Source organism: Rhipicephalus sanguineus, chromosome 1 (genome assembly GCF_013339695.2).
Source record: "Rhipicephalus sanguineus isolate Rsan-2018 chromosome 1, BIME_Rsan_1.4, whole genome shotgun sequence".
Classification (NCBI taxonomy): domain Eukaryota; kingdom Metazoa; phylum Arthropoda; class Arachnida; order Ixodida; family Ixodidae; genus Rhipicephalus; species Rhipicephalus sanguineus.
The window spans coordinates 151,915,067-151,941,432 of NC_051176.1; the positions used below are offsets into that span (position 1 = coordinate 151,915,067).

A 26,366-nucleotide genomic window follows, 5' to 3' on the forward strand; every position below is an offset into this window, starting at 1 on the left:
TTAGGCCTGGTCAGTACCATCCCGTTGAAGGGTGTGGCTGCATGCATTAATGTTCTGCTTCAGTGGTACAGTGAGGCAGAGATGGTTTGCAATACATTGTGTGCAGTGCAAAGACATTAAATTGTTTTTAAATGTATTAGCCTGCACATGCTTCATTGGACTGTTGACATCTCGGCGTTCATTTGTAAGTGCAGTATGGACTCGCTATGTAAGGGTTCAGACACATGCTAAGCAACGAAGTTTTGCTTTTTATGAATGTGGTCATCTGTGGAAAGCGGATGCAGAAAAGCTGGTGGACTTGCAGTCTTAAATGACTTCTACGTAGTAGTCTTGTCTCTTCATTACTGTAATTCCCTAAAACTATTTGATGAGAAACAGAGGAGTAGGTCATTCTTTCAGAAACATTTTTCTAGCTCAGGTGCATATGTGTCTGCAAACAGATACTGGGTTGGCCTTGTTGATTATTTTTATAGAAATGAAGTGAGTGGGTTGCACACTTTGCAATTGCTGCTGTGTTGCTTGGTGGAGAAACTGTTGGCTGACCAAAGCCAACAAATGCTGATGGAGGCAGGTCCAAACTAGGCCTGGAAAGTATACTTGCAATGCCCTGCTGGGCAGGGCTGTAGCTTTGTAGTCTAGGGCTGAGCTGTGCCCAGGCAGGTCGTGAGTTTGAAATTTCAAGGACCCTTTGCACATTTCTAGTGCCTGCTTAAACAGTTCTTGATAAACTCTGCTTAGCTGTGGCTCATGCAAGTTTTGTAGTCATGAATGGAAGTGGAGAATGCATACATGCAACATTTCACTGCACAGTTCAAACAAAAGTCATTCATTTGGAATGCAAACAAAAAGGGCTGGCTTTGAGAGCCAGAACTTGTTTACATAGGAAGTTACTTTCACAATTCAGAGTTTAAGTGTCGTAGTTAGCACTTTATGAACTGAAGCACCCACTTTGTTATATGGCAGCATAAGTTGTCACTTAGAGAGTAGGGTTCATGGGATTAGCATAAAGGCATGCATTGGTTAGTGCACAATCCATTCTTCAGCAAGGCTGAAATTCCATCCAACGCATTTTTACACCTAGTGGGATGTCCTAATCAATTCATGTATTATTGCCGCATTCCTTTAGTTAACTTCAGCTGCATTGGTTATCATACTTAAAAGTGTATATATTTGTGGCTGTGTTACTGTGCTTCTGATGGCGTTTTACCTCATTACACTTATCCTCTATCGTTGTTGCTCCTGCACAATGGATGCATTTCCATTACCAAGCTAAATAGTTGACATACACCTAAGTAGGGTAATTTGTTATTTCTGGCTTTTTGTGTTTTCTTATGTGAAATTTAGCCACATCAAATTGATTTCAACAGTAGTAGCCAGAGTAACTAAGGCAAATAATTGGCAAATCTGGCACACATGTGAAGGAAAGTGAAATTTTACCTTTAAACTGTTATGTGTACTTTTTGTAGACACGGTGCAGCAGCACAAGCCATCAGTGAATGTGCAGAAATCTACTTTAACCAGAAAAAATTCATGACACCTGTGTGACCTCATAAAATAAATACATTAGTCCAAAAAAAAGCATGTTTGCAACATTGCTAACTATAGTAGTACTCGCTGTTGGCCTAGTTGGTGCATGTTTGAATTCAATGAGCGCCCGTCCTGTCTATGTGTTTCTTCGTATTTCAGTGTGGTCGTGATTTTGGCTCGCTAACTATAGTTTCTCACTCTGCCTGTCTTTTTTACATGAAACAGTGCTTTCATGGTGAAGCTTAATGCAGCTGCAGTTGTTATATTGAAAGACATCTGCTAATACATTCTTTTTCCTGGTGCCCGAAGCCCAGTAGTGAACGTGTCAAAATAACATTCATAATGCAAGGACTTTATTGTTAAATTATTGTTTCTACATGGTGTATTAAATTGTGTAATTTATAAATGATTTTAAGTCGTGGTTGCTTGTGTATGTACTGCCTTCTTGAAATGCTGCTTTGGGAGCTTTTTTGTTGCATTGCCTAGCCTTAAGTTGATTTAAAGGTTGCACCTTCTTTGTAATGCGTGATTGCTGAATGCAGCAATGAAAAGTACTTTTATATTAGCAGCTTGACACCTTAGGTAGCAATGCCCAATAAAAGCAGCCACTGCAGTGGTAGTTCATGCCTTTTTTAAATTTATTTTTTTCTTGCTTTGTTGTGTCTCAGTTCATTATCAGCAATCGCAAACACTTACGTCAACCTGTATGTGCATCATAAACCTCCTTTTTCAGTCTGACACAGCAGTTCCAGTTGATGAGCAGATTCTCATGAAACTTTGCCTTCAATTTCCAACTGTAGAAGAGGGCCACATCTTCACTCTGCTAAAGCAGTAAGTTATTTGCTATGTGGTATCAGTCGGTCAAAGTTGTATAGAACATACGTAATGCACTGAACAAGTAGGGGTACTGCTGTTGTCAAATTTAGCTGCCAGCTATGTTTGTAAGAAGGAACACACCAAAGTCAGCATCTATTAGTGTGCGTGTAAAATGTGCATCTTTTAGTGGCAGCAATTAGTTTGAAATTAGCATGCTCAACGGTAGTTTTAACTACCGTTGAGCATGCAATCGTCGAGTATGTGAGGTAGGAGAGCTGCGTTCATGAAAGTATGGTTTTATCAAAGTAATGACACAGGCCATGACATATGTATTCTTATATTTTTGTCTTCTTTGCAGCCACTTATATAGCTTTCCTCTCACATTTACCCATTTTCTTACCTTGTAACTTTTCTATGCCTGTGGAACACTTCATATGTTCACTCATAAGTGAGGCTGTTATGGTGCCAGCAGCTTTTCCTTTTTTGTTTTTTTGAACAGTAAAACTGTTTTCTTAACCTCCTCTAAGCATTTGAAAAACAAATTCCATTTTGATGTGACTTTCACCAGAGTCCTTTGATGCTTTTCCACTGGTCACGGAATTTCGGGCTAAGTTTGTTATAGAGAAAGAAGCTGTCAGTAGTGGCACCACTGCAGAGAAGGAAGCTCTGTTTTAAGCACTGTGAACGGCTTGTTTTGGAGGTTTCCAAGGTTGCTGGGGCAAAGACTGGCTCAAATGACTTTGCGGCCACCTTTTACTAGTGTATTACATTTTGGTCAACCACTCGCTTACGAGGAACATACTTGTACATGAGAAAATCTTATTCCTCAACCGTATCCCCATCTGGTTGTGGCAGTTCCCCATTCCACTCGCTCACAGCCAAGTATTGCAGTGGTGAGGACGGTGTGCAGTTCAATGCCGCACACCGATATACCCAAAGCTGTTTGGGCCGGCCCTTATTTTGGCGCATTCCACATACTTCGAGGCTGCAGTTGATGCGTGTAAGCGAGCAGACATCTGACCTACAAGTAGGCAGCCATACCATTTGAGGTGGGCTTGCACATCTCAGTGGATTTGTAGCTGTCAGAGTGCTCAAGTGACAAGAGGGGGCTTGTATGTGACAATGCATTTGCAGTGTGAAAGAACACTTGCCTTAATGTGATCTGCTGCATGCTGTCTAAACATGTATGACAGATTGTACCTCACATTTTTACTTTTGTGTACACTTAAAGCATCTTATAAAAGCTCAGAGTCACACCGTGTTAGAGACCGTGTTAGAAGATGCCGTTGAGAGCAGCTGCTGAGCCCTTGCTATATCCTTGTGACATAGTCACATAGTTTCAGCTTGCTATCGATTTACACTTGTAGGTGTCTGACAAATTGCGGTACATTTGCTCGTGTCAGCATGTCATCTCTATCAGCTTTCTACATGAACAACCATGCACACATGGCTAGCTTCTCTGTCTTCAGTAGCTTACACTTAAACAAGCTTTGAAGTGCAGCTCACAATAATCTTTTCAGAATGCTCGTGAATGTGCTAAAGGCTTGATGTTATTCTCGAAGGCTAAGCACTTGAACGGAGTAAGGGTTGTGGAATGTCATTGTTATTGCACACAATGTGCCCGACTGATTGCATAGCTTAGTCTATTTTCACAGCCATGATCCTTGGCTGTGCTTTCTGGAGAAAAGTTGGATCAGGGCAGCTCTTTGCTCCTCTACACAGGCTGTTATGCATGCTAAGTAAGCCCTGGGCTGTTCACTATGGCTCGATAAGCAACCACACAATAACTGGAACCCATCGCATACTTTATATGTATTGCTTTCAACAGTGACACAGAAATGTTTGATACTGTTGGGCATACTGATAGCCCTTAGCTTCACTCTTTGGCACTGCAATGTCACATCAGTGCCTTGTACGATGCACTTATTGCTAAGAATGATGTCTTACTTATAGCTTTTCATACACGTGAGAATTTTTGGAGCTGAAAGAGAAGCTTCCTGTTTTTTGATGAGTATAGTCCATTCTACTCCTCGCACCTTTCAGCGCAACCTGGCCAAGCAGACAAGGGGTTTTGTCGGTCCGATCCTTCTATAGTCACAGCAACAGTATGACACTCAACATGTCTTTGTCATCGTAATTCTATCCGGTGATGACCATTCAAGCTCCTCTCACATGATAAAAGTTAAATATAGAGCATATAGAGCATATGCCTGGCTTCAAAAACACAACACACTGCCCAGCCATCTCGCCGCTTGCCGAGTGCTTCCTTACAACCAGTGGCACCACTTCATGGTCACAGTTTGTAGCATATGAAGCTGTCCCATAGTGTGACGGAAACATTCTGTAACTAGTAAAAAAAGTATGACAGGACTCTGCTTTCACTAAACTTTAGTAAAGTATAGCTAGAGAGAGGGAGAGAGAGATAATTTATTTACAGAAAGGCAGAGAGGTCGGCCTAAGCTACAGTTTGCTCTGGCCTGCTACTCTACACTGGGGAGGGGGGACAGGGGAGCGAAAGAGTGATTAATGACGATGGTAAGGTAGGGAGATGAGAATATAGTTCTTTTACGCGGGGCAAATCTAAAGAAGTGCATCCAGTCCAGTGGCTTGTAAGAAGCCTACGGCTGCTTCTATAATCACGTTTGTGCTGCTGACGCCTAACACAGCCTCATCCTAACCTAACACAACCTCATCGGTTAATGGTCTACTATAATATTGCCCAATCAAGTAGATCAGTTTCTGACGTTCTCGTGCGTACGCTGGACAGGCACAAAATATATGTTCAAGCGTTTCAGGTAACTGACAATGACCACAATCGGGACCTGTGTCACTGCAGTCGATCAAGTGGGCATGTCTTGTGAATGCCACACCAAGATGAATGCGGTGAATCATGCATGTGATGTTTCGCTTTAGCTTGTGAGGCATACGGAACTTCATTTCTGGGTCCCATTTATGAAGCCGCTTGTGCCGGCGTTCTGGTTTGTTCCAGTGCTCTAAGGTGGAGTTGCGCATTACGTGCCGAAGTAAGGCGTTAGTGTCTGTTCGTGAAAATGCAATGCACACTTCCGGGGCAATATTTAAAGCTGTTTTAGCTTCAGCGTTAGCTTCTTCATTTCTCATTATGCCACAGTGAGCAGGTATCCACTGGAATGCTACTCCATTTTTCATAGCAATGCCAAGAAGCTCTGCAATTTCTATCGATGAAGTATGATACGGGCCTTGTCTCATGATGCAATTGATGGTTTGAAGAGCAGCTTTGGCATTGCAGAATATCGTCCATCTACGAGCGGGCTCTGTGGAAATGATGTGGACATGAATCGTATTGCCTCCCGAATAGCAACAAGTTCCGCGGCAGTTGATATGGTCTTGTGATCTAACTTGAAACGTCGAGTGACGGTCATTTGCGGGATGACAAAGGCTGCTGCGGAAGCGCATGACGTGATAGATCCATTCGTGGGTCCTGCCTAGACTGCTTGTTAGGCTTCAGATACCTGGGATTACGAAGAAGTCCCTTGTACCATCTTTTGGCCTAAAGCAACTTACCATCCTGCACATTTATACAATGTACAGTGGTGTGGCACATGTATTGCTAGAGAGAACTAACGAATAATGTTCAGAGCTTAATTTGGGGTTTGAGATGTGTGATCCAGCACTTGAATACTCTTGACTGAATATCTTACACAAGGCATTGGGAACCAGAACATTGTTTGCGACACGTAATGCAGTATTCCATTTTTTACGACTTGCGTTTCTTTTTTCTCTCATTCCTTTAGCTTCATCACTACATCACAATCATGCTGCCAATTTTCTCTGTGGCTATGTGGCACCACTGAGCCACACTGACACCGTCATTATGAAAAAAAAAATTCTGCTTCCAGTTCTAGCTAGAACTTTCTTGCCTTCTAGAGTTTTTAAGAGCCTTTTTGTTTCTGGATATTACTGAAAAAATTAGTGTTATAATGTGCGTTAACATTTTCCTGCAAGTGATGTTTTGCTTTGGCGCATTCTAAGTCGGTGTAAGATTACGTGCTAGCAGCGTTCAAGTTTAGAGAATTATTTTTGCTCAGACATTTGACGTATTTGACTCATCAGACACTGTTTTTTGTACCATCCTTTCACTTCCCTGCATTTTTTTCAGCCACTAATCCAAATGCTTAATCAGCAAAGGCTATAAATGGTGCCACTTCTTTTTTTTTTTTTACATTACCAGTATGAGCCAGGCTCTTGCTGTTTTAAAGCATTTTAACATCTCTCAAGAGGCTACTCTTTACACTATTAAAGCTCTTGTGCATTTGTCATTGCAAGGGAATTTTCGTCACAGTGTTATCCATTGACACTACATGCTTGTATAAAAAGGAACACCACATTTGCACTTAATGTTGGTTACTTTTATCATTCCGTTACTTGAACATACTGAAAAAAAAAAGTTCTATGAGGTGGATTCTTCAACTTGAGACCTAGATAGCAAATAGCCTTGTGTAAGGTTGACTGATGCATTCAGGACAATTCACTGAACACAGATTGTGTCCCCTTCTGTCTCGGCGTAAAGTCTATATTTATGTGAGCAGTGATTGTTGCTTAACAGTTCATAACATGACATGATAACAGCCCTCCTTAGGGACATGAGTTCTAACTGGCATTGCCATAATATTTTAGTTCCCACCTTTGAGCATTTCAACATGTGGAATGGCATTAAGTGTGGAGGTAGCAGTGACTGCATGCCTTCAGCACAGCACTGTGAGCTGGTAATCATTATGCAGTGATATCATTGCATAAGATGATTGAAGTTCTCTCTTAGTTAAAAACGTAGAGAAGCATCTTTCATCCTTTCGTACTGCTCATGAGAAGTGGTGAAAAATAAACTAATAACATGATTTCATAAGCTATAGACTAGGCATTGTTTTCCAGCAGTGCCATCTATTTTCTTGAGGCTTTTGCTTTCTCCTTTCTCTGACTTCCTTGTTTGCACTTGTGTTTTTCCTTTGTTACTAGATACCACAACAGGGACAATGTCGTGGTGAGCGCCTTGCTGGCCGAGGGGCATCCACGTGCCCAGACACACCCCAATGCCCACGAGCACTTACCTCCAAAGTTGCTCAAGGTTCTTATTCACTTTTTTCATGCATGCCTTGTAATCAAGATTTAAAAAATCAGCCAAATGCTCTGTCATTTTGAGTATTATGCTTTATATGGCCATTTCATTTTTAGATGTCACTGTACATAAGTACAAAGGCTGCTTTGAACAGAGGTACTTTGTTGTGAATTTGCAATTTTTAAACAGAATGCACTCATATCTAGATATTATGTACATACATTCTTGCATTTCATGGCTATCCAAATAAATAGAGCTATTGTAGTCAGGAGTCTGGTCACCACTCTTCAGCCTGCGGTTTGGTTGCCATCATTGGTGATACTGAGATTTCTTGATTGATTGAAACGACGTATGTAAAATCTGATTTTGTGGAATGGAAATGTGTAAATCTGCTATATGCATTGCCTGTAGAAATAGAACTGTGGATTGCCTTGCAGCTGCTTTTGGAAGCACTCTCAAGAATGCAAGTGCCACTTACTACAGCCTAGAGGCTATAGTCAGTGACACTTGCTTGTGTCCGTGGCACTAACAGTTGTATTATGATGCTAGATGATAGGCAACACCCTTGGTCAGTGGTTAATTAAAGTAGACAGCCTTTTTCTAGTTGGGTGTGAAATATCATAAGGCCTGGTTTTCACTCTTATCACACTTGTCAAGATGCTGAATGAATGAATTCTGTAGTCGGTCTATTAAGTACTACATGTTTGCTTGAAGGGGAGAGCACTGAATAAAAGCTCGTATAGTTATCTTTACTATACCTCAGTCTTTTCTATGTCCATTTATTTGCACGTTATTGCAGTTTTATGCTGACTGCATAATAAATGTCTCTTTTGAGGGCCAACAGAAAGATAATTCGCACCGCACAAAAGTTGGGAAGTTTTGCCTAGAAGGGCGAAGCACTGAAAGCAATGACAAGGTTTAGCGTTGTGCTGAAGCTCCTTGAACAATATTCAAAAAATACATGGGGGCATCATGTATGCATGACACAACATACCAGATAACTCCTGCTGCACTGTAGAAATAACATCCTGGCAGGCTGGGCATCTCACAACGCTGGCATGTTGAGCGCTGTTGCCAGCCCTGCAGTTTTTGCACTTAAAAGATGCGCATGCTGAGACCCAAGAAAAACCACCATCATTTGTAATTTTAAATTTAGTGTCTACTCCACTGAGGCCATTTTATGCACAACAGTGCAGTATACGTGTACACCTTCTGAGTAAGGGTTGTACAGTGCCACGTGCCAACAGTGGAAGGTGAAAATCTGCCCTTTCTCGGCTGCAGAGTCAGTGGAGCAGACCATGAGGATCTGTACAGTTGGCTTCCTTGTTTTTGCATCCAAACACACTGTGCATCTCTACAGTTCTCTGAACCTTCCGCTTTCAGGATGCACATGCACACAGATACCATAATGACACGACACCAGTGACAATGGTGTTTATGTGCCCCCAAGTGTCCATATATTTGCCACTTAAATAAAACGATGAAAGTGTTTTTTTATCATGGATTGAGATAAGCAACCAAGATTTAGGCATCAAGACCTTAAGCCCAAGCTTGCACAGTTACCTGGTTGCGATTACTGCAAAAAATAATACAGGTATGGTATTGGTCTGCATATCAAAATTGAAAGCAGTAGCACTTTCACATTAGGTCACATTAATATTGGATAACCTCTATAGAACAGACAAAATGTTTTCAGTGCAAATGTAAACATTTTCAAACTGGGTTAAGTCAGTACATAGATGTTAATGTGCAGAAAGCATGCCACGGGCAGGGGCGGCGCCAGGATTTTTTTATTGGGGGCCACCCACGACAAGTGGGTTCCTTCAGGGGGGCAGGGAGGCTGGGAACATATGCTTTGTATTTTGAGTATGCTTGCTCTTGGGGTGGGCAAAGGGGGGGCAGGCAGAAATTTTGGGGGGGCTGGAGCCCCCCCAAATCCCCCATTGGCGCCGCCCCTGGCCACGGGAAGGAACAGCTGAAGTGTACTTGTTTATTGAAAGAGCTGAAGTTCACCATACTGCCATTTAAAGGTACTTTTACCAGGCTCTTCAACTATGATGGTCTATAAAATGAGGGAAGTGATTCGTAACCACAGTACTTGTATGCAAATAAGAATAATACTTAAGACAGAAATTTGTGCTCGAACAAAGAAATTTTCGTATTCTATTATCAGCTAATTCGGAAGCACATATTCTTTTGTCTTCATACAGTTTGTTGCATGTAGTTGCTAACTTTCATTGCTGCACCAAATAAAGAAATGGTTGGGAGTCAATGGTTGAACATCTCTATTTCAAAATAAATGTGAGTTGTTGTTTAGTGATTGTAAAAGTGGTCTTCTGACCTGCAGGATGAGTTTAGCCTTATACAGTTGACAGAAATGGCAACATCCATATTTAAGGGGAAAGATGCATCCTGTGGTGGTGGGAAAAAAAAATGATGTGTGTGTGTGTGTGTGTGTGTGTGTGTGTGTGTGTGTGTGTGTGTGTGTGTGTGTGTGTGTGTGTGTGTGTGTGTGTGTGTGTGTGTGTGTGTGTGTGTGTGATGTGTGTGTGTGTGTGTGTGTGTGTGTGTGTGTGTGTGTGTGTGTGTGTGTGTGTGTGTGTGTGTGTGGTGTGTGTGTGTGTGTGTGTGTGTGTGTGTGTGTGTGTGTGTGTGTGTGTGTGTGTGTGTGTGTGTGTGTGTGTGTGTGTGTGTGTGTGTGTGTGTGTGTGTGTGTGTGTGTGTGTGTGTGTGTGTGTGTGTGGTGTGTGTGTGTGTGTGTGTGTGTGTGTGTGTGTGTGTGTGTGTGTGTGTGTGTGTGTGTGTGTGTGTGTGTGTGTGTGTGTGTGTGTGTGTGTGGTGTGTGTGTGTGTGTGTGTGTGTGTGTGTGTGTGTGTGTGTGTGTGTGTGTGTGTGTGTGTGTGTGTGTGTGTGTGTGTGTGTGTGTGTGTGTGTGTGTGTGTGTGTGTGTGTGTGTGTGTGTGTGTGTGTGTGTGTGTGTGTGTGTGTGTGTGTGTGTGTGTACACGTTTTTGTAGGCTTGAGCCATACAGTCATTATAACTATGACTCATGTAGACTAAGTAAGTTTGGTAAAACACGATTCAACTCCCTAAAGAGACTATATTCATTGTCACTTACATTCGCATTAGAAACCACTGCATCAGCCTTGTGTTGTATATGACTTAGCTGCCTTGAAGCCACCCTCCTCTACAGATCAAGAACAGGATTGGCCTGCCCAGCTGCATGGATGTTTAAAGTCAGGGGAGCACTGAGTTTGATGAAGTGGGCGATATGGTCCTGCAAAGCATTTCCATCCTGAAAGGAGGAGATGTCATGACAGAATGAGGAAAAGTGGGCGTCCCCACAAGTGGGTGTTGAACAGATAGCATACCCAGAGGGACTGTGGGTAGTGCGCAAGGAAATGTCTTGTATTCTTACTCTCCTGTGAGAGACTGGACTCGGTGATACATGGTGAAACGTGCGATGTGGAAAGAGACACTCAATCAGAGAATTTCCGGCCAGGTCTGTTAGGCTAACCCCACCTGTAGCAACGTCATCACCACCACCGCCATCATCTAGCTTGCCCAGCCATTGTAATAAAGTGCCCCATCATGCATGAAGCTCATAAAAACGAAAATTCTGTTGTGGCACCACTGCAATGGCACTTTTTGCTGGCACAAGCAGTTTACAGTCAAAATGGGATGTCTTTGCAGGCAGCATAGGATAAGCACTGGCAATCCTTTTTCTTTTTCTTGTTATTGTTGTTGCTTTTCATTTGCTTCCTTGTTGCTATCAGATGTGTGTATCTTTTGGCTCTGTGCCCAATTAATACTGACTAGCAATGAGCAAACAAGCTTTTACTGTGCTCACACAACCAGCGTCCTTTGGGAGGCTAGTGAAATTTCAAACCTCAGCTACATGCATTGTGTGAAAAGGTGCAGTCAGTGCCACATCACCGAATACGGATATCATTGTAAGGATGCTGTGCAAAGGAGGCTACAGGTGACATGACCAACACTGTGCGTGAGTTATACAAACTAGTAGGCTGCTGCTTTATTGTATTGCTTAGCTTGTGCTTGCATAAGATTCAGCAAGCCAGTGGCTGAGAATACCACTGACCCTGTTTTTTATTTGCAGGTTGATGAGACTCTTGTAACAAAGCTTCATGGCTTCTTCCCAACCATTGATCAGGAAACAATAAGGGGTCTTCTTTACAAGTAAGAAATTTTTAAATGCGAAGCATTTCTTAGGGAACCCTAGACACTGAGCGTTTATATCTACGTATCTATCTATCCATCTGGCCGCTTACACTTGGTGCTCTCGTAATAGCCTCCTTAACTAAGTGTAGACTAAAATTGGCATGGGAGGTTAAGAGGGTTTGACGAATATTACTGTCTGGTCATGGCATGAATAACGTGAAAATCCTGCCTCTTACATCGTCAAACCCTTTCCTCCAGACACGTGTGGCACATACCCTTATACTGCGGGCCACAGTATGCGGATATGTGCCACAGGTGATTGACAGTTCATATCTACCAAGAAACGGCGAGAACAGACATTGGTAATTTACATGCGAGAGCGTTAAGAAAAACCGACATCGGCAGTGTTGACTAGCCGAATCCAAAGAATAAAAAACAAGATCCCAGCAGGAATCGAACCCAAGCATTCTGCATGGCAGTCAGGTATTCTACCACAGAGCCACGCCAGGTCTTGAAACTGGTTTCGAAAAAGGCCCTATGCAGGCGTAATGTCGGTGCAACGTCAATTATGGTTACAATGCTGGCTATCTAATTTGATAACAATGCAGTAAACATTGCATGTGTACACCTAAGATGAAGGTGTCAGGTCGGGTTAACATCAATTGTGGGGTTCCAAAGTTGGCTTTTATAGCAATCTAATAAACAATACATTGGTATTCTTATAATTCGGCAAGCTATATTCAAGTGGTGCTTCACCCCAGAAGAATATGCTAGTGAAAGTTACGTATGATATTCCCATCATTGAACCATAAAGTGCACTTCGTTTGGATAATACTGACGTCTGTGCTCTGATGTGAGTGCTGACGTTATGTCAGACCATAGGTTACCATTTAAACACCAGTGTAGTCGACGTGCCAGGTAGGGCCGCGATGTGCACACAACTAATACACTTACAAAAACACGTCACTCCACTTCACAACGCTTGGCTCAAAACCAAAGACTGCAGTATAGACAACTACTTGCTGACTGCTTCGCATGAAACCGATTCCCACAAGGCGTGGGATCTGCTGAATTTTTTTGTTATGACAGTGAATGTAGTGAGCTGGACTAGTTGATTCAGGTTGAAAGAATGCATCTGCTAGCAAGACTGTTATTGTCAACGTACGCGGAAATAACCTAGAAAAGCAACATCGATACTTTACACAACAAACCAATCAAAACACGCTAAAGATATTTTGTTTCTATTCCAGCTATTCCATTGAGCAACGTGCCTGCTTTGCTTTTATTTGTTACTCTCATGTGCATACACTTTGTCTTTTCTGGAATTGGACCACTAGTAGATAGTCTAGTGCTAGTTTTGTCGTTATCCCTTTCTGTGTTTCCAATCATTCCACTGAAATTTTTTATTGGCTAGCCATGTCCCTGTTTGGGATGCATGCTCATATTCGGTGTAATAGAATGATCTTAGCTGCATCACTGGCAAATATAACTAGCACCGATAACTTTAAAATCACAAATACTTCTCTTGCTGCCCACATGGGGAGGTCTGTAGTGCACATGCCATGTACCCATGTACTCGCATTTTCCCTGAGTGGATACTTGTACATCGTGTGCATTGGTGCAGCTGTTGTTTCACCTGGTAAACTGCCAATGCAAACATTAAAATTTTTACTATCCAACATATACGTGACATTTTCTTCTTAGTTGAGGCACAAAGAAAAATAGGGCAATGGCATATCAGTTGTTTGAACATTCACAGGGTGGAGGAAGTTTCATGAAGGGAAAAAATTGTCATCCACTGGTAAAAAGCTATAAAGGGAACTTATAACGGGTGTCTCAGAATACGCACATCTGCTAGGGCAACGGAGTGGATATCAAGGGATGGGAAAGGCAGCTGAGGATGGCAGAGGGTCAGGTGAGGTAATGAAATTAAGAAATTTGCAGGCATAAAATGGAACCAGCTCATACAAGACAGGGTAAATCATTTGAGATCATTGGGAAAGGCCTTCATCCTGCAGTGGACATTGAAAAGAAGGCTGATGATGATGATGCTGTAATGAAGTGAAATTTGCCACCCAGACAAGGGTGATATTTTCTTCACCTGGAAAGCTCTCTTTCCGATAAGATCTTATGGGTTTCTCGTGTGGCTTTGTGTTACTGCCGGATGTATGGCAGTAATCTTTAAAGAGGCTCTTTTACAAATTCATGTAAGTCATTGTTTGTGTGTACTGTCGCGCACAATCACTGCATCTCGTGATATCACTTGTGCAGGCACAACAACCAGGAGCATGAGGTGATCCGGGTGCTGGTGTCGGGCCCCAACAATTACATCATCCGGCACCAGAGTCCAGCACCAAGCTCACCAAAAATGAAGCTGCGGTATCTCAAGCTGCTATTTCCTGAAGCTGACGAAGCAATGCTCTTCAACATGCTCTATAAGTGAGCTCCCTAGTACCCTTTTCTCTAACTATAATACGGGTTGTTGCTTCAGGGACTCTTACAATGATATTATGCCTCTCTTCCTGCTTCCAAAACTTTCCTTCCAGGTTTCTTTTAGTAATGCTTTGAGAGCATGCCCTATAAGTGAGCTCCATAGTACCCTTTTCTCTAACTGTAATACGGGTTGTTGCTGCAGAGACTCTTACAATGATATTATGCCTCTCTTCCTGCTTCCAAAACTTTCCTTCCAGGTTTCTTTTAGTAATGCTTTGAGAGCATTCCGCTCATTTAAGTACGAATTTCTTGGAACATGCCTCATTCAAGCAATAACCATTTTTGCCACTGTACAAATGTCTGCCAAGGAAGAATTGCTTAAACTGCATTTTCTATGCCATCTGCAAAATGATTTCAGTATTTTCCATTGTTTATTCTATGGCTGTGCTGGTCCAGTCTGTCTTCTGTTCTGTCATTTACCCTTGCATGATTTTGCATGTATTCTTTCTCATTTTCATCACCGTTCTACATACTTACATCCTCTCATAATATGAAGCCTCATAACATGGTCATTTGTACTGTAAATAGACTTTGTGCATACAGGTACTAGACTTCACACATAGTTCACTTGTCAGGCCCCCCTTATAATATTCACCCATAGATTGGCAGCCTCGTCATGCAAACGTGTCTGACCTATTCAGGTCACTTCAAAATAAAGCTGCAGAGTTCATTGTACCCTCCTTACCAAAGTGCATCCACCTTGAAGATATTGTTGCATCTTACTCGTCTTCACAAGCACAGGAAATTTGCAGTGTCATTGTCGTTCTTTCATAGCCTTTATCATCGCAACATTCCATTTGTTCAAGCACATATTATGCCTACCTCACATGGCTCGACCAGGCAAGAAGAGCACATTCATAAACCAAAACCTGTATTTTCCCGGACCATTCTTTATCAATATTGCCTTCTAGTTTTACATATTGCCAAGTGGAACTCTTTATCTTCAACTATTGTGGCACTTACAGAATTTCAAGCTGCCCTACTAACTTGGAGGATAATGTGTCATAAGCTACACGTATTTGTACATTTCCTTTGACGCGTTGTTTAGTCCTAATAATATTGTATAATATAACATTTTAGCACTGCAATTTTGTTTCGTCTGGTATGTATCGTCTTAGATTTTCTATTTTTTCACGATTGTATTGTAGCTTTTCAAATTGTTATATAGTATAGTATTGTGTAAACTGCTTATCACCGTAGTGAGAGTGACGTTAACAGCACTTGAGTCATTGTTACGCTACTACATATTGTATAGCATTCTATATATTTTTCTTATCATCTTTTATGTTATTTCTCTATTGATTGCTGCCTATACCTATCGAGTGCATTGTTCTTTTCACATCTTCCCTTATACATGTCCTAACGGGCTCATAGGGTACTCATATAAATAAATAAATAAATAAATAAATAAATAAATAAAGTTTACCTGCTTCAGCTTACCTTTGTACCTTTCAGACACCAAACTGACAGTATTCCTTTCATCCATCCCCTGTTTGCTGCAGCTGTGATAACAACGCCCAAGAGGCCATGACAAGGCTGAATGACTTGGGCTACAAGAAGCGTGATGCACCATTGCCCAGGGGCACACCCATCAAACAGGTGGCAACACCTGCTAAACCACCTATTGTGGAATTTCGCAGGCCCTCCCAAGTGGTACCACCAACCAAAGCAGATCGGCAGAAGCGTATGTCTTCTTAACGCTTGGCATTTGGAAAGAATATGTGTGACTGTGTGTGCTACTTCAACTGTTGATTCTGGCTAATGCTGTTTAAAGGGACTGACAACTAATATTTACGGTATCTGTTTTCTTTAGTCTAACAGAAAAGCAGAAAGCTAACCAGTTAAAGCTCTTGTCACCGTTACACCGTTAAACACCGTTAAACATTTTTTATCTGAGTTTTTCGATCTGCAACATCGATGAAATCGTAAACGCAGCACATCCTGAAAAAAGTGGTAGGTAAGCACGATAGCGCTTCTTATTTGTGAATTGTGGTTCACTGCACATGCGTGCAGGCCACAAGCATGTGCCGTAGCTTGACATAGTTCCACTAGTTACCGCGAAGGCATCACTTCTTCTCAGTGTCAACTCCTTTTACTTCATGATAAGCATAGAATAAGGCGGGGTTGCCTAATAATATACAGACTGTAATTTCAGGCACAAATTTTGGTGCACCTCAACAACAGCAGAACACGTGCAGCAATCCAAATTACTCGTTCGTGCAGTACCAAGGCTTGTATGCCCGCCATCGCAACATGACAGTTTGGGGACTTTCATATGCAATTTAAAAATACAAATCCTATTCAAATCACTAAAAGAATGCTTGTTTCTGTCACTATAATTCGCAGTCTTTCCACTTCCACCAGTGTCTTGTGACATGTTCTGACTGATTGTCAGTCCCTTTAAAGAGACAGCAACCATTTAGAACATCACTCAGGATAGCTTCACCAATGGAAAGATTGTGTCTTGTATAGAATGAAATGAGGACTGCTTTTTTCTTATGGAAGAGGATTTGTATTAATTTATCACAACCAGCTGAAAAAACTGTGGTTTGGCAACCCACATGGCCGAAACTTGTAGCAAGTAGCACACCCTGTAGGTTTATGTGACACAGCATTTAGAGAACATTACCAAAATATATTAGGGAATTCAAAATTCAAGTATTCAACATGTGTGTTGCAACATGATGCCTGTAGTACAGGTGGCTTTAAGACTGGATGGCAGCACTGAAATAGGAAAAAAAATGCTTAACTAAATAGCACTAATTGGAGCATTTAATTCACCAGTTTTTTGTATGGCGATACTGTCCTGAAGTTTTGAAACCCTTTGGGCAACGGGCACTGGTGCTTCAGCTTGTATTGAGTGCTGTTCTGTTGGGTGTCAATGTCATTACCACTACACAAACTGAATATAGAACATGCTAGTCTAGTCTGTAGTATTGTCATTGCAAGAAGCAGTTAAGAGCAGAGAATATGATTCACCTTCTGGATACAGTGAGTGTGAAATAATGGACATGCTTCTAAAACTGTTCTATGTTCCATGCAGTGGTGTCACACCTGCATGAGCAGTTTCCTGCGGTGTCCCAGACGTTGCTCAACATGGCCCTGGAGAGCAGCCAGTACAATGAAGACAGGGCCAAGCAGTTCCTCCAGGCCATGACTCCACAGGACAGGTGCAATCGCTTGAAGCATTATAGGCTGATGTTTCCAGCTTCAACCTTTTTTGGTGGTTTAAGTTGGAATGCATTGGTGGTCACACTGTTGAACGGTGATTTATGTAATGTAATTGTTTGGGCTTGTGTTAGTGACATACTGAACAAGGGTGTTCAGTTAGTGACATACTAACAAATTAGTGACATACTGGTGAATTGCAGTGCAGAAAGGTATAGGGACAGCAGAACGTGTGCAAGACCTTATGTATACAGGGTGTCCCAACTATCCCGCAGCATGATATAAAAAAAGTAGGAATAGGCAAATAGTGAATTTGAGGTTCGAAGCAAATAGTGATTTGGTCGAATAATTTTAAATCAAATAGTTTGAATAGCATGTACCACATAATATTATGAAAAATTAGCATTTTTGTCATGACCCTTGCACAGTATTTTTAAGGATTGGAACTAGGTATGAGTGAATGTCACTTTTTTGGTTTGAAATGAATCGGAAGCAGCCTTGAATAGTATCAAGATTTGAATAGCAGCAGAGTGCAAGTTATAAGGAGTACAATACGTTACAATTTAAAAATGACTATTCTTAGCGCATATAAGCCCATATAATACGCTTTTAAACTCTAATAAAATGTACACTTAACCTTGAAGTGTGACTTTGCGCCAGTGCGGATTTTCCCTGGATGGGTGGTTTCACGGCCGAGCAACCAAATGCTGCAGTGCAACCACCTTTACAGGGGTTATGTGCGGTCAAATATATACATATATTTGTTCATTTTGAATACTTCGAAATTTCGAATAATCTAAATTCATATCAAAGCGAATTTCGAATACTTTAATATTTGTTCGAATATTCAAAACGCCCGAATATTCGCCCATCCCCAAAAAAAGTTGAAAGGCGTTACGTGAAGCAAACCTAGTGCATATTGTTCCCAGTACATTGTAGTAGCCACCACTAATTTTTTCGTTCATGAGGTTTAATTAATTAGTCTAATTATATTTGTAACTCGACAAGTACTCACTTAATTATCAAAATGTCAATAAGACATATGTAGACATGCTCAAGTGGCATCTAGTAACTACGCTATTTTCAACAACATACTAATTTTGTGTGCAGTTTTTCCAGTTCATAAAGAAGGCCTGTGAAATGTTAAAAATAACACGTGAATAAACTGCAGCACGCATCAGGAAGCAGCGCCCTCACACAGGCTGTATGTAATGTTCTGCAATTGTTTTACATGATCATGGCTGTTGTTTTTATGGAGGCCACCTGGAATGGTGCATCTGTTCACATAGCGCTGCTGAATTTATAATATCAAGAATTAGAAGTAGTAATTTGAGAGCAACATGCTATGTCTACATGCATCAATAGCAGGAGTGAACAAGTTGAAATGCTATAACAACAGATAAAAGTAGATTTGCTCGTATCAATGAGTGTCATTCACAGTGCTGACATTGGTCATGGACAAAGTCAGTAGTTTTCACTTTTTTGGTTCTTACTTGAAAAACATTTGTACAATAATCATTTACGCTTACGAGGAGTGATATGTGTTCTACCTCTGCACTTCTTGTATAGATTTTATAGCATTGCAATTGCAGACTGAGCAGGAAATATTAAATCAATAGCTACCAGTATATGTTCACACAACAAGCATATTTTCTACTGTGGTGCAGCCGTCCACTCCTTGGTTCTGAGGGCATACAGCCGGGAGTGTTGGTCAAGAGCACTCCCCCCGTCCCGCCCCGAAGCCGCCATGCCTCCCCAGCCCAGACTGATGGCTTGACCCTTGTCACCAAATCTGCACCGTCCACTAAGGGTCAGCTGATTCACACATCATACAAGAGCTCTCAACATACTTTTGCTGTTTGCCTTCCATGCAGGGGCTACAGAAGTGTACTTTTAATAGGGTGGTGCAGGAACCATGCACATTTTGCCCACATGAACATTTTATCATTGTGAGACAGAGGCCTAATATTTTGTATATTGGAAGAGGCTGGAGCCGCCGCCCTGCATTGGAACTTGTGGGGGGGCATTTGCGCCTACTATAACACCCACCCGCCACCACAACCACCAATTTTGCAGCCCCTGCTTGCACACTTAGTCACTATCCTTGGAGCACAACAAGCACATCACATGGGCACAGACAGAAATGCATCTAGTTAAAAAAAGAAAAAAATAGAGATGTCAGTACGTGTGTACCTAATTACCATAAAAGGAATTGTTAGGTGATCTGCTGTCTCCAGCCAGTTCTCCAACTATCTGTCCAGGACAAAACTATGGTCACTTGCGAGAGTTGTAACAAAGAAAAACACTAAACAATGCTAAATTGGTAGTTTGCTAGTCACTAGGTAGCCATTTCATTGCTCTAACTGACCACAGGTTTCTGTGTCTGTCCTACGAGGGACGCAGCCAGAAATATTTTCACGAAATGGGGTCCTTCCCCCTCTTATGTGTGTTCATGCGTGTTTGTATACACATATAAAATGTAAAAAAAATTTTGGAAGAGGGGTTCAACCCCCCCTCCCCTCTCCAACTGGCTATGCCATTGTGTCCTACCCATTATGTGGCCAGCCCAGGTTCATTTCCTTCGCTTATTGTCAACTAGCTCACTGACCCATTCTGCTGTCCTCCGATCTGTTAATGTTACACCTACCGTTTTCCATTTCACTGCACAATGCCTTGTCCTTAAAGGGGCCCTGCTATACTTTTCCAAGTAATCATCGAATGGCTTCATTAAAGGAGCTTATGGCCTCACGAATCGACTGCCGCAAAAAATTTTAGAATTCGTCAAGTACGAGCGGAGTTCCAGGGATTTGCTGCACGCTTCGGGCATTTTCTCTCTCCTTTCGTACCAACAAGCGTGCTGACAGCTATGCAGTGGGGGGGGATGACAAGAGGGCAAGAAGATGCATCCTTTTGTCAGCGCACATCACGACCTCGAGCACTTTCTTTTCTTTTTTTTCTTTGAACACACGGCTTACTTTCAGTGTGATCACGAGCACGCATGCGGGCACATGCCGGCATCCCGCGGCCGCCACACTAACTATGTATAGCTCACGATGCTCAAATTAGCTAATGGCCATGGACTTTGGGGGTTTATGGCGCAGTCATTTGGGTTTATGGCATGATTTGTTGGGAGAAGAGGGAACGATTTCTAGCTGACCTTGAGAATTAATTGTAAATTCCGGGCCACATGCTGCGCTAAAATATTTGGCTCGCGTATTCTCAGGAGCCTCGACTACCGATGGGTAGCGTTTTCTGACCATGCTGAAAAAGTGTTGCAGGCCCCTTTAAGTTTTTTTGTTTTTTTTTTCAAGTTCCTTTCTTATCCTCCAAGTTTCAGCCCCATCTTGCCCTGGCTGGTGCTATCACACCACGTGTGTGTTCCGAGTGCCAGGCATGACTGGCAGATGATAAGCACATGCGGTGCGATAGCACCAGCCAGAGCAAGATTCTAGCACTACAGTGACACCGGCTGAAAGCACAGCTTCGCCTAGCAACAGTGAAGGCATGTCAGAGTTTGACTGGGCTGAAAACCACACTTTCCACTGTTCATGTTTTTTTTCCATTGTGATGGTACATGGCAGAAAGCCTGCCATTATGAACCTGGGCACCACACAGAGTGCATGTTGATAAGTGCACGTTTTTAGTATCGTGCTGTCCTGTCACTAAAGAAATGGAGAACATTGTAAATTTGATTAATGAAATTTCATGAGACACTGCAGTGTAAATACAGTAAAATAAATCAGGATCTACTTGGAAGTCAGTGCTTTCGTGCTTTGTTTCTCATCACTTGTTCTTTTGTATACTTTTGCAATAAAGTGCTGAAAACAGTGCGTTAATCTGTCATTAGTCAAGCAGCTCATTCTGTTGCAATCTGTTATAAGTCAAGCAGCTAATTCTGTTGCATTTTGTTTGTGCTGGCCATATTTGCTGGTGACATGTTGGGATTTTCTAGCATTGAAAGAGAAGTGCAACAGCTGGGTGTTATGCACGCTGCTTTCTGTATATAATTGCCCAGTCTGCCTACTTACTGTTGTACTAAGGCCTAAGCTTATAGCTCATCCTAAACCGTTTTCTGCTGTTATCACAAGTGAACTTCATGTTTCTGTTTCACCTATGTCATTTATGACATAGGGGAAAGGTTAGGTAATGTTGCCTTTGTGTAGCCAAGTTTGCCTGCATGCAGAACTGTTGTTAAGACACTACTAAGTAGGGGTGTGCGAATATTCGAAATTTCGAATATTTTTCGAATAGTGTTTGCTATTCGATTCGATTCGCACTGAAATTTTACTATTCGAACTATTCGAACTTCCCAAAGACAAATGCAGTCAACGTCCAGTTGAAAGTGACCCCTTCAGAGTTTCAATATGCTTCACCTCATTACACTCTCGTATTGCGGCAAAGCTGCCTTTCAAGCTCCGTTACGGTCGAACTTAGCCAAGAGACAGTCCGATTTAAATTGGTCCCTAGATTTTCAATATGCTTCACCTCATCACACCCCCGGATTGCGGCAAAGCTGCCTTTCAAGCTCCGTTACGGTCGAACTTAGGCAAGAGACAGTCAACGTCTGATTGGAAGTGGTCCCTAGATTTTCAATATGCTTCACCTCCTCACACCCCCGTATTGCGGCAAAGCTGCCTTTCAAGGTCCGTTACGGTCGAACTTAGCCAAGAGACAGTCAACGTCCGTTTGGAAGTGGTCCCTAGATTTTTCAATATGCTTCACCTCATCACACCTCCGTATTGCGGCAAAGCTGCCTCTCAAGCTCCGCTACGGTCGCAAATGTGTTAACTCAAGAAAACGCTGGTTCCAATATGGAGATGAAAGATGTGGCAGAGTTGGGGGCTCAATTAATGCTGTTTTGGACGTGAAATTTGGGCAGGAAGTCCGAAAAATCGGACGCCGAAGCTTTTTAGCATCCAAAATATCATATGTTCTTATATATCAACGTCTACGAGGCAGATTTGGAACTCCGGACTTGAAGGGAGCACACCCTTGTCTGCCACATCAGTTGGGCTTCCACAGAAGTTGAAAGAGGAGAGGCTGAGGAAATGGGCATCTTTGCCTATCACGTGTAAAGTGTTGTCGGCAACACTTTGGTTGCATCAAATCATGTACATAAATACAATTCGGCCTCTACATTGCCTCATTCTTGATAAGAAGACAACTATGAAATATGACTCCACCAGCGCTTCATCAACCTAGCGAAAAGAAACACTTTCATGTTGCTTTTCTCACAAGAACATACTTAGGGATTCTCTGCAACTTTTTCTGTAATTTCACTTCGAATTATTCGAAAAATGTTTGAGAAATATTCGAAAATTATTCGAAATTATTCGATTCGATTCGCACTCAATCTTTATTATTCGAATTCGCTTCGCACCCAAAATTTTGCTATTCGCACAGCTCTATGTAAAAGTGAAAAGTACTCATTTAACTCTGCTTTCTATTCCAGAAGGGTCCTCTAAAGAAGAAACCCAACTTATAACTGTCAGGTAATTTGAGTTTTTTTTTTAAGCTGTGACATGATGTTGGGAGTTTTGATTTTTTGCCATAACTATTTTCATGTTTTTACTAATCTTAGTTTCTAACACAACTTTTAATTACCTATTAAAGGAATTAGTGTCGAGATTATATGGAGATTATGTTAAGTAACCTTGATTCCTTTGTTTACTACTTTTCGATACACTGAAAGGTATGAGCCAGCGTCACTAGTGCAGTCTGAGCACAAACAACCACTGTTTTAGAACTGCACTTGTGAAGCTTAATGTTGTGTGTCTCTACTACTGTTGTAAATGTTGTTTCGTAATGTGATGTGCCAGAAAACAACCATTTTGAGTATTTCGACAAGCTTGCGGAGGCTGACCAAAGACCAAGCCTCATAGATATGATGAGGGATTAAGGCACTGGTGCATCCAAGTTCCCCATATGCAAAACTTCTACCAGCATGCAGCTACGTGGTTGGTGTCAAAGTCCTCATGAAGGCATATGAAAATTTATCTCACTCTTATCACATGTAAGTCATAGGCCAAATAGTTAGCTGGAACGTATTATAATTGTCATAATGTGCAATCTCGGTGCCACTGCATACCGCACCACGGCTGTGGTGGCTATAGTCTCCGCAGCATGGCCTACAGAATTTTGATACACCACTGAGCTGCTTGGCTTGTATTGTCGGGCTATAGGCATCATGATTGCAAAATAACCTAGTGCTTTATTCTGCAATTAATAACATTCAGATATACCTTCAGCTTTACATCACATAATGTCCAACACAGAGCCTCACAGAAATGACTGTCATGTGTGCTAGTTAAGCCAGTCAGCATGCAGTAAAAGCAGTATTCATAAAAATGATCAATTGAGAACACAGTTTTGGCTCTCACCGAATGGGACAATATATGTGGCCAAGGTTGACTTTGGTTGTGCTCTTTCTCCATCACCACGTTTTACTTTTGCTATGGACCCCATGCTTTTCCATGCTTTTTGTTGTTCGATGCTGTAGTAGCATCTTTACCATCAGCGGTGGCTAACAGACAAGAATGAAGGCAGGAATAGATAGCTCCACATTTATTGTATAGCTCTGTATGGTATCACTTCATTACAAACCTGTGCTTTTCTCCCACTGTCTGCAGTGTCTCTAGGACCTAATAGGTAGGCTTTCTCGTAAGGGCTCAGTCACCTTGTGGCTTAACGTGCCATATTTTGAAGTGCAATGTTAAAGGGGTGGTGCCATCACATTTCGAGGCTATAACAAGCCTGTTGTGGGTTTCCTCTGTATGCAAGGACACTCCACACAAAGGGTCAGACACAGCAAACGTATAGAATATATTTTAATTCACTTCCAAAGTGTACCTAAATGCCCATCCTCCCGATCGAGACCCATCGCTAGCGCGCCAACACTGACATAGCACTCTAGGAGGGTCAACGAAAGTTGTAGTGACGTCACACCAGATCTGCTGTAGTGACGTGAGTAACCTCCGGACCTCCGCCACCTCCGCAACATACATACCGGCAAAGCATCGGTTGCTACATCACTCGCCGAGTTAGTTTCGATCGCTTCCTGGCTAAGTGCGTCACAGCCTTGTGTGGTCACGTGACCAAGCCCCCTACACTGCTACTTCACTGCCCAACCTCGGCGCCCGGAAACCGAAACCGAAAGTTGTCCACATGAGAAGGTGATATTAAATTATTTAGAGAGATACATGAATCTTGGTGTGTGTATCATGCTTCCTGGAGCTATATAAAACGCTTACAGCAAAGAACGCCCAAGCCACAAATTTGATGGCGCCACCCCTTTAATCTTCCATTATATATTAAGAGTGTCGGCCTGACTATGAGTGATGTGGTGCACCACCCCTTTAATCTTCCATTATATATTAAGAGTGTCAACCTGACTATGATTGATGTGGTTGCTCAGGCTGGCAGTTGCAATAAACACAAGTTACTTGTTATGACAGTTCCAGACTCATGGAATTGGTAAAAAGATAACTCATCATTTATGGTATTAGGAAAAAAATTAATAAAAATAAAGTTCATCTTCAGAAGACATGTAAAAGTGAGCCAACTTTGTTAAAAGTGAAAACCGATAACACGGAATCTTGAAAAAGAATAGTTAAGCACTGAACAATACAGGTTCACTGAATGAAATTTTGTTATGTTTCTTTTGATGTCATGACTTACCTCACTTCATTCATGTTGATGAAAACAAGCATTTGTATTGTCTGGTCCTCTTCTGTTGTGTCCATGTTTGCAAGCCTCTTTCTTTCATGAATTCCTATCAGAAAGCTCAACTTTCTGTCATTGCATGGAGACAAGGTTCTTGAAAGGAACACCTCTGCAGAATGCATAGCAATGCCTAAGTGACTTGCATATCCAGTACTTAATTTTGCTAAATTGGATGCCCTATTTTGCTTACCAATTAGTACTGTAATTGGGAATAAGATACGAACACAACAGTAACACCCTCTGATGAGAAAAGGTCATGCTTCCCTGTCACAGTTTTTTATTGTTATGGTTATTATTTACTCAAAATTTTTGCTGAAAGGTTTTGCTCAAATGAGGTTCAGTAGGTGGTAAACTCACTATGATTTGCATTATGCATGATTGTGCATCCTTAAGAGTAAAGTTCCATTTGGTGAAAAAATTTGCAGTTGCATTTCACCACATACATACCTATTCGGGATCTTTTCAAACCACATTTGAGCCACACCTTTCATTGGTTGCAACAAGGGTTCTCCCCTGAAATTTTTTAGGGGTGTACTACATTGTGAGAGCTGGTTGGGGAGTGAAATATTATGTGTAGAAATTTCAAGTTTTCAAGGGTCCTGTTTTTGACGCACATCCACATTTCATTTTTGGTCATACATTTCTGGCATCTATGATGTACATAAAAAACGGAAGCAACGGCGCTTGCATTCTTGCTGTGGCACTGGATTTAGCGATCTTTGAAACCACAAGGCCAGACTCCTTTTTATATAACCAAGTGGTGGGAGGCATGGTTTGCTGGCGTTACACACACATACACAGTTGCTATTTATATGTTCCTCAGGCAGGCATTTTAAAAGGGTCAATCGGAGCAGTGGGCGCTCTATCGAAAGTGGTGGGTGGTGAACCAGGGTGGTGAAGTGGAGTGGTGGGCAGCATTTCCACTGCTGTCCACCATGGGGAGAACCTTGGTTCTGACATAAAGTATCAGGACTCCTCATTTTTTTTTAAATATCGAAGCCCTTAGTGTTTGCATTCATCTTCTCATACCATAGTCCAAGAAGACATTGCCTTATGAAACAAAGATTCTCAATGTTCATGAACAACCTTCCTTATTGTGCTTAAAAGACTGTTCATCAGCACATGTTTACCTTGTTTGCCATTTGTGTGGGAGATTATATGAATGAACTGTAAAAGTTTTCTATGTCTTTATATTTGCAATTTTATTGCAGTGACAAGGCTACCTCCCCACCTCCTAAATCTATAACTGAACGTGCATTTAGGCCCAAGTTTCTTCGAAAGTTGTTCAAGTGAGTTCTTTCTTATAGTATTACTACTTACAATCTGTATCACTTAAATATTTTTGTGAGCCTGTTTTTGTAAGGTACGA

General features: G+C 41.8%; 1 protein-coding gene across 2 annotated transcripts in view; it reads left to right on the forward strand.

Annotated features, from left to right (window-relative positions):
• Positions 1 to 26,366, forward strand: part of LOC119400320 (uncharacterized) — a 49,820-nt gene that overhangs the window by 7,783 nt on the left and 15,671 nt on the right. For both annotated transcript variants that reach the window (XM_049417187.1, XM_037667353.2), the window contains 9 exons: positions 2,261 to 2,358; positions 7,336 to 7,444; positions 11,553 to 11,632; positions 13,886 to 14,053; positions 15,610 to 15,791; positions 17,151 to 17,277; positions 18,943 to 19,085; positions 22,728 to 22,767; positions 26,209 to 26,286. In XM_049417187.1, the coding sequence (XP_049273144.1) occupies positions 2,297 to 2,358; positions 7,336 to 7,444; positions 11,553 to 11,632; positions 13,886 to 14,053; positions 15,610 to 15,791; positions 17,151 to 17,277; positions 18,943 to 19,085; positions 22,728 to 22,767; positions 26,209 to 26,286 (989 nt within the window). In that variant the 5' untranslated portion in view covers positions 2,261 to 2,296. The remainder of the gene's footprint in view (positions 1 to 2,260; positions 2,359 to 7,335; positions 7,445 to 11,552; positions 11,633 to 13,885; positions 14,054 to 15,609; positions 15,792 to 17,150; positions 17,278 to 18,942; positions 19,086 to 22,727; positions 22,768 to 26,208; positions 26,287 to 26,366) is intronic.